General features: G+C 43.1%; 2 protein-coding genes across 3 annotated transcripts; one reads left to right on the forward strand and one right to left on the reverse strand.

Annotated features, from left to right (window-relative positions):
* Nucleotides 1-426: 426 nt before the first annotated feature.
* Nucleotides 427-10,878, forward strand: TAF5 (TATA-box binding protein associated factor 5). Its single transcript, XM_014883814.2, has 11 exons — nt 427-1,010; nt 2,162-2,402; nt 3,107-3,422; nt 4,081-4,244; nt 4,708-4,843; nt 5,336-5,456; nt 6,065-6,194; nt 7,212-7,376; nt 8,300-8,477; nt 8,616-8,793; nt 9,069-10,878. The coding sequence occupies exons 1-11, from the start codon at nt 506-508 to the stop codon at nt 9,284-9,286; spliced, it is 2,352 nt and encodes a 783-aa protein (XP_014739300.1). The 5' UTR covers nt 427-505; the 3' UTR covers nt 9,287-10,878.
* A 1,132-nt stretch (nt 10,879-12,010) lies between these two features.
* On the reverse strand, nt 12,011-14,245 carry ATP5MK (ATP synthase membrane subunit k). 2 transcript variants are annotated; one of them, XM_088169288.1, is made up of 4 exons: nt 14,118-14,245; nt 13,171-13,268; nt 12,985-13,080; nt 12,011-12,135 (listed from the first exon to the last, which is right to left on the reverse strand). In XM_088169288.1, the coding sequence occupies exons 2-3, from the start codon at nt 13,255-13,257 to the stop codon at nt 12,988-12,990; spliced, it is 180 nt and encodes a 59-aa protein (XP_088025414.1). In that variant the 5' UTR covers nt 13,258-13,268; nt 14,118-14,245; the 3' UTR covers nt 12,011-12,135; nt 12,985-12,987. The 2 variants fall into 2 exon arrangements, with proteins under 2 accessions (XP_088025414.1, XP_014739302.1); XM_014883816.2 differs by having other exon boundaries at nt 14,012-14,143.
* Between the last annotated feature and the right edge of the window lie 46 nt (nt 14,246-14,291).

Here is a 14,291-nt window from a genome sequence, read left to right on the forward strand (position 1 = left end):
AAGTCCCTCTGCAACTCTTGTAGCCCCTTGAGACACTGGAAGGTGCTGAAAGGTCTCCCTGGCGTCTTTTTTTCTCCAGGCTGAACACTCCCAGCTCTCTAAGCCTTTCGACAAGTATCACTGAATTCCTGTTTAACAGACACGATTAAAATAAGTGGTATTAGAAATAACTGGACCACTCAGTGGCCCAGCCGTAATTACGTTAATTGGGCGCTCGGCCTCTAACGGAACAGAGGGCACACAGTCCCAAGGCCATCCTTGCTCTACTCCAGGGAGCTCCGTGAGCCCCGCAGTGCCCACACAGCCCCTTCCCCTCACACGGCCCCGGCACCGCCGCCCTCACCGCGGCCTCGCTGCCACAAAGCGCTTCCGCAGCGTCGCAAAAAGAAGCCGCGCGTGCCTGTGGGGGCAGCAGCAGCAGTGCCCTTCCTTTGCCCTTACTGTCGTAAGGGCGGTCGCGCCTGGCGGCGGCTGTGCGCCGCCGGCGAATGGAAGGCGGCGCAAGATGGCGGCGCTGCATGAGGAGCCGGCAGAGGTGGCGGCGGTGCAGCCGGACCCCGACGCGGGAACGCCGCCGCCGCCACCCGCGGTGCCTCCCGCCGCCACTCCCGCCGCCGCCCCGGCCGTCACGGCGGAGGGAGAGGTGGCGGGAGGCGGTGGGGATGCAGCACCCGCGAAGCCCGCGGCGCCTGGCCCGGCCGCCTCCCCGGTGGCGTTGGACCGGCAGACGCTTGTGGCTGTACTGCAGTTCCTGCGGCGCAGCAACCTCCGCGAGTCCGAGGAGATCCTACGTCGCGAAGCCCGCCTGCTCGGAGACGACCTGGGTGCCGCCGCCCTCAGCCCCGCCAGCGCCGGGCTCCTGGGGGGCTCCGGCAGCGACGCGGACTCCGGCGAGGCGCTGCTCGGCCGGGCCACCAGCGCTGCCGCCGTCGCCATAGGAGGCAACGTCGCCACTGTCGCGACTTCCAGCCCCGGGGTGGCTGCAGTTGCCGCCGTGCCGCCGGGGAAAGGTGAGTCCCGCGGGGACTGCGGGGTCGGTTCTTCCTCTTGGCAGGAACCCCGGAAAGCGGGGAGCCCGTGTGCTGCTCGCAGCCTCGGGGGCTCTCCGTTATGCTGGGACACAAGGGTCACTGTCAGGTTCTCGGTGCCACCGAGAGTCTACTCTGGCCTTGCGGGAAGTCCCTGGATGTCTCATTTCCCCATACAATCCGTAGAGAACTCCGTATCTCCTGGAGCAAGGCACCAAGGACAGGGTGTATCTTGCATTTGCAGGGAGCGCTGTGAAATGAGAAGCGCTCCCGCTTGTCCTTGTGTCCCATCACAACTGAGAGAGTAGCAGGAACAGGAGGTTTCTTTCCCTTGTAGTTAGTGGGGATTGTCCTGGGTCTGGCCACAGGGATGAGAACAGAGGTCTCAGATATACAGGCTTCGTTTTGGTGAAGGAGCCATGGGATATTTGTAAATGAGGCTTTCTGCGTTTATCAGGTTTCTGAGTACTTGAGATGTCCTTTGGATAATTCAGTTCTAAGTATTGTTAATCAAAGTGTTTTGTGAGGCAGCTCTACTGAATGGCATTTCAGGAGCTGCTAGTCTGAGTCCCAGTGAGTGTACAGCATAAAGTCAGCTTGTTCCTGACATCACCAGACATGATTGTTTTTATATAGAAGAGAAAACAACGGAAGTGTGTAACAACTGCTGTGTAGAACAGAACTGTCAAGAGTGTTAATGTCCGTGCTTTATGATGGTTGTGTGGTGCTCTTGATGAATTTTTCACATAGCCTACTTAAGTTGCTTGTTTACCGGAAGCAAAATGATTATAGTGGGTATGTCTTACATTCTGCTCCTTGTTTAAGAGTTTCTAGCCCTAGCAGTAAAATAACTCATTCTGGTGATGTTAGTGGTTTCTTTCTTTACACTTAAAATCTTGGCTGAATTAGGCACTAAGTGCCTACCGTACAGGCAGCTGTTGGCAGGGAATGTCCAAAAAACTGCTGGAGAGAATTGGCTGCTGGACCAGTGTGCTCTCACTTGTATTGTTTAGACTTGGTGCTGAATGCGCACAGGACGTGTTTTGCTCACCTGACCAGGGGGTTGTGGCCACTGTTTGTTTGCTGGCTCTTCCAGACTGAGCAGCTGTTGTTGTTGGCTGGTGCTTTTGCAGTCGGAGGCGCGGTGGTTGTGGAGGATCAGCCGGATGTGAGTGCCGTGCTGTCGGCCTACAACCAGCAAGGGGACCCGACGCTGTACGAGGAGTACTACAGCGGGTTGAAACACTTCATCGAGTGCTCCCTGGACTGTCATCGGGCAGAACTCTCTCAGCTCTTCTATCCTCTCTTTGTGCACATGTACTTGGAATTGGTCTACAATCAACATGAGAGTGAGGCAAAGTCTTTTTTTGAAAGGTAATTAATTTTCATTTGTACATTTGCATTATTTTATGTTTGCTACTTTGGCTAAATCTGTGAGCTATAGTTGCATGGATTTATATATGTATACGTGCGTGTGTATTATTTTTCGTCTCTAAAGTTGAAGAGATTTGAAGTCTCATGTAACAGTGCCATGGGTTGTAGTAACTGTTCTTAAATTCTTTTCCAATCTCCAGTTAGAAAGATGTGCAAACTACTGAACTGTGCATTGGCAGAGTTTGAACCATTTTAATAGTGTGCTGATGGGCTCCTTGCTGCAAAAGTATCAATTAAGGGATTCTGCATCTTTAGGGAAAGATGGGGTGGGATCAATTTTTAGCACTGGAAGATTTGGGTGAGTTTTTAGCACTGGAAGATTGCACTGAGATGCCAAAATTATGAATGCTATAAATATTTGCTGATATCGTAGTATCACTGAAATTCTTCAAATGACCTTAAAGAAATTAATTTCTGGCTAATCTATAACTTTCTGTACTCTTACTATGTTTCACTTGTTTATCACTTGTGAAGAAAATATTTAATTTGTTTCATGAATTCAGACCAATTATGAAATGCTTCAGTCCAAAAGGATAACTTTATTTCCTTGCAAATGGTTCTGTAAATAGTTAAAAAGTCTCTTGCCACGACTATTATATAACGAGTGACTAAACCTTTTATCATATCTGAAACTGTTTCATTAGATTTCATGGGGATCAGGAGTGCTATTACCAGGATGACCTGCGTGTATTGTCGAGCTTAACCAAAAAAGAACATATGAAAGGTAACGAGACCATGCTGGATTTCCGAACAAGCAAGTTTGTGCTGCGCATTTCCCGTGACTCTTACCAACTCCTGAAGAGGCATCTTCAGGAAAAGCAGAACAATCAGATCTGGAACATTGTTCAGGAGCATCTTTATATTGATATCTTTGATGGAATGCCTCGCAGTAAACAACAGATAGATGCTATGGTTGGAAGCTTGGCTGGGGAGGCAAAACGAGAGGCTAATAAAGCAAAGGTAGGAGACAAAGATTGTTGCACTTTTTACAAATGTCCCTGTTTTTTCAGGGAGATGCCTTAGTATAGACTGACAATCGTAACTCGAGATCTTAAAAGGCAGAATGAACAAAACAAAGGAAGAGAACTGTACAAACAGGTGTTGACAGGAGTAGAGATATCAAGATGTGTTGCTGTCAGGTGGATGAAACTGCTGAACCCTTTTGAGAGACAACCTTGTGTTCAGCCCACTGAACTAAACTTAAACTAACTCAATAATTACTTTGGCATTTAAAAATGGACACCTGACTATTTGGCTTTGCCTTTTTGTACAACACGTAGTAATTTTGACTTGCTACCAGTTGTTACTAGAAGAGCTGTGTGTGCAGTACCACAGTACTATACAAATAAATGAGGTAGGGTGGGGATTCTGCTTTAGGGAAGGGCTAAGGGATGGTGGGAGAACTATCAGTTGTCCAGATCACTTGGCTGGGTAAACCAGAATAACATTCCTTATGAGCTAAGCAGTAATATATGCTGTAGTATTAAACATAGCAGCTTTAAATGGGCAGCTCTGTTGCTTGGAATAGAACATTGACAAGTTACCATTAAAAAGATTAGTTTTCAGTAAGAGCAGCAATTACTGTTTTGTCTTGTGTGGTTTTTTTATTGGCTTGTAGGTTTTCTTTGGATTACTGAAAGAACCAGAATTTGATGTGCCTTTGGATGATGAAGATGAAGAAGGAGAAAATGAGGAAGGAAAGCCAAAGAAGAAAAAACCTAAAAAAGATAATGTAGGGTCAAAAAGTAAAAAACAGGACCCTAATGCTCCTCCCCAAAACAGGTACCAAGGAAATGATGTGTAGAAATGTCTTTAAAACCCAGTCTTGTCAAGCCAAATCTGCATTTCTGTTCACATGGCATTTTTATAATTTTGGCTATTTTGGCTGTACACAGCTTTAGCCATAAGACTTCTAAGGGAGGTAATGGAACCCTTAGCATATAACCCTCTGTCATTGCCCATCAAGTCAATCTAGATGTCCCTTGATGAAATTTGACTTGGTTACCCACTAATATTTTCAGGTCATTCTCAGTTGTTTATCTTGTTCCAGTACCTGTCTGAAATTCTGAAAGCTACTGGCTCTTTCTTATCAGTTAGTCTTCTACATAGTCTTTCAATTTTTATCATTCTTGTTTCTTATTTGAATGCTAAGGTATGGAGTTACATATGAAGGTTTCACTTCTTTGTTTGGATTATCAGTAAGGAAGGTGCTTTTACTTTGTAAAAATATGTGCTTCTTGTGTAGAATTCCTCTGCCAGAACTGAAAGACTCTGACAAGCTGGATAAAGTAATGAATATGAAGGAAGCTGCGAGGCGAGTGCGTCTTGGACCAGAGTGCCTGCCCTCCATCTGTTTCTACACATTCCTTAATGCTTACCAGGTTGGTAAAAGAGTTTGGGTAATAGAGGAAAGGGAATCAAAATTATGAGCATCACACTAAAGAAAAAAGACATAATAGTGTTGGCAAGGGTTATCGGAGTATTTGAATTAAATATTGCCAAGTTTATGTTCCAAAATGCTCAAAATTCTCTTCAAAGACTCCTTAAAATATAAAATTTCCATGTTCTTTGGTTTTGCTTGGATTTTGCTATAATTCCTTCCTTTGCTTTTCATGTTTTCAGTGTTTCCTACAGAATACAGTAGATGTTTTGCACTGGAGTACTGGAATGCAATACTCTGTCACTACTGACTGTACTTCATACATAAAGCTTTATTTTTAATGGGGCAAGAATTTGTGTGTGTTTATCCTACAGTAATTCTCTTTATTTTTGTAAATGAGTCAAATTACTTTTTTAATAGTTCTTAGGATTTTGTAATATTTGCAATGTATCATGAGAGATGCAGTCAATATAACAGCATATTTTGTGTGTAGGGTTTGACTGCAGTGGATATTACAGATGACTCCAGCATGATTGTAGGAGGCTTTGCTGACTCTACTGTCAGAGTGTGGTCCGTGACTCCAAAAAAGCTACGTAGTGTGAAAACAGCTGCAGGTAATTGAGACAATAACACTTAATAGGCCCATACACAACTTCTGACATTTGTGTTCTGCCTGAATAGGGAAGATACCTGTGGCAGGAAAGTTGGCTGCAGTGGTTAGATGCTTCACTTTGAAGAAACAATATCTGCACAGATATATGATTACATCTTACATACTACAATTAGAAACAGCTTTAAAGGAATGAAAAATCTGGTCATGTATATCTGCTATGAGGTGGTCAGTGCACAGAGCTTGGAACTAACAATAACTAGTGTGGAACTAGCCATCGTGCTTCTTAACTGGATGGTAACTACAGGGTGTAATAGTTTGGGTTAGGTGATCTAGGGGAGAAACTAGAAGTAACATGGGGGAAAGGATAGGAGGGAACTCTGAGAAGGTTGGAAAAGAATGTCCTTAGCTAAGCACCTACACAAACTCATGGAAACCAGCCTGCTTTAATTCTGCTATGTATGTAAAATTGTGTTGTGGTTGAAGCTGGATTGTGTGTAAAGACGTGTAAACATTTCTTAATCTTGATATTTAACGGAGATGATATCATGATGACATTTATCTTTGAACTTCTGACAGTTATTCTGATACATGAACTTTGAAATCTTGCAGACCTCAGTCTCATTGACAAAGAATCAGATGATGTCTTGGAGAGGATCATGGATGAGAAAACAGCAAGTGAGTTGAAGATTTTATATGGTCACAGTGGACCTGTCTATGGCACCAGCTTCAGTCCTGATAGGTAAAAGTTTACAAGCTAACTAGTTTGCTTGTCTTCAGTTTTAATTGCATGCTATGAATGAGAACATATTCTTAATGCAGCTTTTTCCAAGTTAAAGCAATTCTTGCTCATGCAGCCTGTAAGAAACTGTAAACGCTCATAAAGTTCAGGGTGTTTAAGCTCTGTCAGCTATTACTGAAATCAACTATAGCTGAGAATACCAGCACTGTTTTGGAGATTTAGAACTTAGATGGCAAAACTGTAGTTTTGCAAACTGTAGTTAAGTTGAGTTCTAACTAACTGATACATAGAGAGGAAAACTACTGCAGCACTGATATAACTTAGAGTGTTGCAAAACTTAAAGTCTCAGTAGCTCATTGTTGGACTTCAAGTTTCTCATATTCTATTGAGACTTTATTTTCAGAATGTATGGAAGAGTATCTATAAAATAAGAGATTTTAAACCTTTGCATAATGATGGGACTCTGGACAGTGGAAAAGAGATTTAAATGTCTCAGGTTTTGCTTGTGTTTAGTCAGGAAACAGCCACCACAGAAACACAGCTGTGTTAAACAAATATAGTCTATAATTATTAATTGAGAATGAGAGCATGATATGAATTCTCTTTCAGGAAATTATGAAATTTTGTTCAGAATTGTAATAGAAGATTTTTTAAAAAATAATATAGTGTAGCAGTTTACTAGTCATTTTTTCATGTAACTGGAATTCCTGAGTAACGACTTCCTCTGTGGTGTGTTTTGGGTTTTTTTTCCTCTCTTGTTCCCCTCAGTATTAAGTGCCATCAGAATTAATCATCAATGCCAAATCATCTCTTTTTTGCATAAGGGCGTAGGTCTGGGTTCTGCTTGAACTGGTTATTGTTGCTTACTGCACTGAAATGCTGATTGATGGGTGACATGCCAAAGCGGTGCTGCTGAGGGGACGCTTCTATCATGGACATCTCACAGTGTTCATGCAATATTTGTACAGCCCCCGTCTGAGTTTGATGTGTCACATGCTATATTTCCTTCTGTGACAGGAACTATCTATTGTCCTGTTCTGAGGATGGCACTGTGAGACTGTGGAGTCTCCAAACGTTCACGTGTTTGGTGGGATATAAAGGACACAATTATCCAGTCTGGGATACACAGTTCTCTCCTTATGGTTATTACTTTGTGTCTGGGGGACACGACAGAGTGGCTCGGTAAGAAACTGCATGTGTTTTTTACTTGTCTGGGTCAGTTTGTGGTGGATCAACCCTGAAAGTCATTAGCTGATATACTCTTGCCTACTCTATTACTTAAAATAAATTTTATGTCAGATAAAATACTGAATAAACATTTTAATGTTGTTTTTCTCTTTTTTCAACACACATTATATTTTCTCATGGGTTTTCTATTTTTCAACACAAATTACATTATCTGATGATTAAAGAGATGATGTCCTCCTAAGTGACTCTCTTATTAGAAGTATTCTCCTTTAATTGTTGAACAACTTGTCAGAATATTCTTTATTTCTCCATTCTGAAAAACATATTTTTCCAAAAAACATCCTGCTAATTCAAGAAACTGGCCCATAAGAAATCACTCCACAATTACGTTTTTTTTCTCATTGTGTAACATATCACAGAATTGTGGAACAGTTTGGGCTGGAGAGGTCCTTTAAAGGCCATCTAGTCCAACAGCCCTGCAATGAGCAGGGACATGTTAAAATAGATCAGGCTGCTCAGAGCCCCATCCAACCTGACCCTGAATGCATCCAGGGATGGGCCATCTCCCACCTCTCTGGGCAACCTGGGTATTTCACTACCCTCCTTGTAAAAAAGGTCTTCCTTATATCTAGACTAAATCTGCCTTCCTTTAGTTTAAAATCATTATCCCTTGCCCTGTTGCAATACGCCCTGAAAAAGGTCTGTCCCCATCTTTCTTCTAATCTCCCTTTAAGTACTGAAAGGCCACAAGGTCTCTCCAGAGCCAACTTTTCTCCAGGCTAAACTGTTATGCTTTCCTCATTGCAGAGGTACTTCAACCCTCTCAGCATTTTTGTGGCTTCCTCTAGAGCTGCTCCAACAGATCCAGAGACTGAACTTCTTTAGGGTTCTTTTATTAATAAAGCTTTTCTTTTCAGTCTGTGGGCAACAGATCACTATCAGCCATTACGGATCTTTGCTGGCCATCTTGCAGATGTGACGTGTACCCGATTTCATCCAAACTCCAACTATATTGCTACAGGCTCAGCAGACAGGACTATAAGGCTCTGGGATGTTTTGAATGGGAATTGTGTAAGAATATTCACTGGACATAAGGTAAAGGCAGATCACTGACAATGTGAAAGTGATTTTATTTCTGTGCTGGGATTCTAAAAAGTTCTGCTCTGTATGCAGCTTGACTGACTGAATGTGAGTAGACTTAATTGTTTTGCTGCCTCCCCATGCCTGTTTTAGGGACCAATTCATTCATTGGCATTTTCTCCTAATGGACGATTCCTGGCTACTGGAGCAACAGATGGAAGAGTTCTGCTGTGGGATATTGGACACGGCCTGATGGTTGGCGAATTGAAAGGACACACTGACACTATCTATGCGCTCAGATTCAGTAGGGATGGGGAGATTTTAGCATCAGGTAAAATTCACCAGGAACAGTGAACTGTCCATTGTATTCCATAATTCTGAAGACAAATGATATAATTGGTTCCTTAAATTGAAAAAGACAAAGTAGAATCACTTACTTAGCAAAACCAGCAAGGACTGGTAACTTTTATGTGTGCATTCAGTAGCCTATATGAGGCTTGCTATAGTCTTCTGCTTTAATTTCTGCTAACTTGCTCCCCAGAACCATTTTTATATACCATTTTATTAATAAAATACTTTAAACTGTGGGGTTTTTTTTCTTCTTAGGTTCAATGGATAACACAGTTCGTCTGTGGGATGCTGTGAAGGCATTTGAAGATTTAGAAACTGATGACTTTACTACAGCCACTGGACACATAAACTTGCCTGAAAATTCACAGGATTTGCTACTGGGCACATACATGACCAAATCAACCCCGGTTGTTCATCTCCATTTCACACGCAGGAACCTGCTGCTGGCTGCGGGAGCCTACAGCTCACAGTAGATCAGGAAGCTGAGACTGACTGTGCCAAGTCGTTGCAGTAGTGACCTCAGGATGTGAGACGAGAGGGAATGTCTTGAACAGAAGGACCCCACGAGTCCATTGCAAGGAGTATGAAACTGTAATTAATGCAAGCAGCGTTTCTCAGTTCTGCTGTTTTATATTTATCTGCAGTTTGAAAATGCTGGAGATTGACAAGACAGGGTGGCTGTAAAAGAAGGAACTGTTCGTGGTGCTTTTGATAGCATAGATATGTACATATGAAGAGCCATCTCTTCCCAGAGGTGGTACTGAGCTCTGCTGGAACTTGTGAAAAGTTAACAGCCTTTATATGTGTTCTCAGATTTTTTTAAAGCACTTAATTTATGGTTAGCAAATGTTTCATCAGTCTCAAACATAAGAAAAACTGTCCATTTTCAGGAAAGAAGAATGTAGTTTGATTCACTGCAGCCTGGTCTGGGCAGCAGGCGTGGTGAGATCACAGCAACAACCAGGGCATTGACGGAGCGGGCCCGACAGCCCGATGCTTGTGGGGAACTGCCACAAAGCTTCATGCACGGTTTTTATGCAGCCAAGTACTAAGTCCTGAAAAGATTTCAAACTCGTGTGCTCTTTTGAGGTCTCAGAAACACAGATCTTGTTACTGTTTTCAAAGGTAGCCAGTGCTGTCAGTGTGATAAGCAACCAGAAGTGCAATGTGAACTTTATTTCCTTTCATACTTTATTGTATGAGAAAATTATAAAAGGGAACTGAGGCACAACTGAAATAGTCACTCTTTAAAAAGTGGACTTAAACCCTTTACTTTGTATTAGATGTAAAAGAATATTAATAACCTGTATCCTTTCTGCATAAGGTTTAACATAAAAAAGCAGTAAAACTAGCCATGAAATTGAAACATAGCAGCATGAAAGGATAAATGCCTGGTCAGCTCGCTTTTGAAAGGCCAACTTATCTGCTGAGTGACTATTCCTATCCACAAGAAGATTGTACTCAATGAGTCCTCCTGGACTACCAATAAAGCTGTGTTTTATTTCTGAAGAAGAGTAAAACATGCAGAACACTGGGAAAATGTCTTTGAACCGAAAACACCACAAACAAAGCCAGGTCCACTGTGGCTTGGGTTTGGGTTGGTTTTTGTTCTTAATCTCTTATGAGATTTGTGCACAGAAATCTGTTTTGTGTTCCTCATTACTTCACAGTAAGGACTTGGACACTTGAACAATCTACTGGCTCTCTACTGAAAATAAAAACAAGACTTGTCATTTCTAAGGTCAAGTAAATGGAGAACTACCTCCTCTTTCATCTCGTCTTACTCTTAGAGTAAAACTATATTACAGGCATTATACATCAAAATAAGGTCTGGAAGATTCACTAGAAAGATCACCTAGACAGTTTCTTCAAAGAAAAAAGGATAAAAATTATTTTGATTTTTTTTTTGTGTGTAATGATACCTCAACAAAATTTCCTAGCTCTCAATATGACCAGTTAGATTTAAGTACAACTTTTGACAGCTTAAAGAAAACACTGCCACATTCTGCCTTTGTATTTTGTACAGTTTTATACTTTTGATATTATAATAAATACTAAAACCACATAGTTCGTGTCTATATGTTACAAGAAGATATTTACCTCCCTTAATGGCTGCAAAGGAAGTGAGAGCAGTTTGTAACTGTGACAACTCTGCTAAGAGAAACAAAGTAATCAGAAATGTTTAGGTTGAGTAGCCATTCCCTGGAAATCTTGTTCTAAAGGAAGGCAACAGGTTGTAGCTCCTGATATTATTACACTCTTACAGCCACCATTCTTTAGTGGGGGAATTGAGTACAGCTGAAGCCATCTATGCAAACACTCAGGAGGCAGAGATGATCAGATTTGTTGAGGCCCAGCATGCACAAAAATGGCTTTAAGAAAAAATGAAGTAGAGAGAGCATCAAGACCCTGTAATTAATTTTTCCATTTTCTCCAGGAGTAATTCCTACTTCCTGCTGTCCTCAGTTTGGGAAGGGTATTTGCACACTTTAGCATGGTTCAACCCCTGCTGCTGGCAGAAGTGTAATATCATCTCCCACATCAGCACTACTGCGACATCTAGGGAATGTACCAGGTCTTAATTGAGCCACGGAAAGACACTGTGGAGAGTGTGATAGATTTTAGTGCTGGAAGGAGGCTGCACACACCTAACTGTGGTAGAGCACCTCCTTTCAGAAGAGACAGGAAGAGTAGGCACTGGACTATTTGGGTCACTGTTTATGAATGTGCAGAGTTACAGGAGCTTAACATCAGCAGGCTAAGCCATTTTCCTTCCCTCTGCAAGAGAAGTCAGTCACAGAAAAAGTTGAAATACCATAACTGGGTCAGCCTCTTTTCAGAGGTTTTCCATCAAAACCAAAGAGGTTCTGTGCAAAATACAGACAACTGAGGCAGAAAATGTCATGGTTTCCATGTAAGCTACTAGCATGGAATGCAAAAAGTGGGAGCAACCAGGTGGCTGCAAACCATGCAAGCTGTGACACAGACATGTGGAGATGCTTGGACCAGCTCCAGGCCCTGTGCAGTGTTATGGCCGTGCAGCTGAGGTCCTTCCTAGGTTACTGCCTGGTGCTCAGAACACCTCAGGATGTGTTACAACAGCAGCAGAGTTAAGATAGTAATGACACAATCAGATGCTCCACCTCTGCTACAAGCAACTATTTTTGACAAAGGAGAAAAAATGAGAAGTACCACGGTTTAGCTTTTTTGGATTATTTCATATTTCCAATAAAACAAGTAATTATTTATATTTTGTTAGCCACAAGAGCTCATCAGCTTGCATTACATTGACACAGATTGGAGGTTCAAACATGCGAGGAACCTGCCAAGAGAAGAAAGGTCAAACATAGCAATTCTTACACAATGTTAACTGAGCATCCCCCTGCCCTAAGCCCAAACTATTTTAGCTACAAGCAGCCAGATTTTAGCACACCCAGGAAGAAGTGACTGATGTCCCCTTAACACACAACAACAATGCTAAAGCTTATTGTTTTATACTCTTTTCTTCAGGCTATGATGACAGCCCATAAATTTTGCCAAAATGCCATTTCAGTGAAAATTCGCTATTTGAAAGTGACTCCAAAATTTTATAACACTTGGTTGTTGCCATACAAGTCCAGTCACTTCTGCATGGGCTTTGAATAATCATGTGTGCAACATACAGAGTTCCATCATATGGTGCTCCTTCACTCTGTTGAAATGAAGGTTTTAACAGACTGCATTAATTCTACTTAGAATTCTAATACAGTCAAGAAATAAGTCCTTAAGTACTACTTCATTATTTCAGTAACCAACAAAGCAGGTTATCCTTATTTTACAGCAAAAGGGCAGAGCAGAGGCACCCAATATTTGTAGACAAAACTTGATGTATCTTGCTGCAACATCCTTCTGTTCCTCCCTCCCTGCATCCCATCCCTAGTCCTATTTACCATGTCAGAAGAACAAGAATACTGTATCCCATACTTTCTGCACTCCCTTTAATAACCCACTTCATTCAGAATGCCCCCAAAGAAGTTGATACTATAGTCTGAGGTTTAAAATGATAAATAGGAAGTCCATGTGCCTGTGTTTATCTCTCATTACACTGTATTGTTGGCAGCTAGTCCTTTGTCACCACTTCCTAACTTGGCACCTGAAGCATTTTAGTCCTGGAGGAACATCAGCTGCTTACCTTTTACTTATCTGTCACAGCAGGAGTTTGCTTCTTAGGCCTAAACTTGAAATACAAGATAAGGAGTGCAACACCTGTGTATGTTGCTATTACATACTGGAAAACAGAAAAGTTAAATTTAGTTTCAGTCTGAGCCCCAGAAAATGCCATTGTACAAGACTACAAAACAAAGAACATAATACATACATTCCTCCTGCCTATGATGGTATAGGAATTGAAGTACTTCTGAAATCCAGTGAACTGGTGTTGAGATCCCGAGTCATGGCCAGCCATGGCTGCTTGTCCTAACAAACAGTACATGACAGTTAATTGATTTAGTCACTTGGACAGGATCAATAGGAAAATCAAACTGATTTCTACACTGAGCTTCATCATTCCATTGTCTACTTCTAAAACTGCTTTCAGGACATTTCACAAGTAGTGGCTATCCAGAGCATTCTCTCTTGAGGAACAAAACAGGTGATAGGAACAGATAAGCAAATAAAGGGTTCACCGCATAATGAAAGCAGAGTGCTTTTTTAATGTTTAGAGATATATTTTTCTGAAGAGGATGTTATGTTTAGGACAAATATTTGCTGCTTTTCTTCCGCCTCCCCCCAAAGGCACCCCACACCCGACACAGTTCCCCAGCCCCACAGACACACACACACCAAACTGCACCCCAGGTGCTGGTGTCACTAACACAGCTCCCGTGTCATCTATCTCTTCTCTAACCCAATCCGTTATCTCTGGCCTATTAACAGGTAAAGCGTTAGCTCAGCTGACTGTGCAATAGTTAAAAAGCTTAACGAAACACCCCCTTTAAGCGTTTGCTACACACTATTGTCAAAGACTTGAGAAGCCAAGGTCATGTTTTCTCGTGCCTAACTGATGCACAAGCCTGGGCAAGAGCCGAGGCGCCCTTTGGAGGACGGGAAGGCAACCCGTGACAACACAAGTCCAGTTCTCCGGAGGAGCCCGGTGCCCTTGCCCGGCTACACTCGCGACCCCGCGCTCGCGTCAGGCCGGAGAAGGAACGCGGCAGCACCTAGGATTCGGAGGGAGCGGCGCCGCAGCTGAAGGTCTCCCACCCGACAGGAACAAGACCCGACTCCGGCCCAGGACCCGACCCCGCCCGGGCCGCCCAGCCGTACCTCGGCCGCTGCCGTCCCAACCGCGCTCTGCCCTTCGTCTCTGCCCTCCCACAAGATGGCGGCCACGGGCGCCGCGCGCAGCCCCCGAGCGCACCGATTGGCTGCGACCCCCGGGGAGCGGCCTGGCCCCGCCCCCTCCCCTCTGTGTGGCTGAGGCGCGGCTCCGTCACTTCC

This window comes from Sturnus vulgaris, chromosome 8 (assembly GCF_052056855.1).
Source record: "Sturnus vulgaris isolate bStuVul1 chromosome 8, bStuVul1.hap1, whole genome shotgun sequence".
NCBI lineage: Eukaryota > Metazoa > Chordata > Aves > Passeriformes > Sturnidae > Sturnus > Sturnus vulgaris.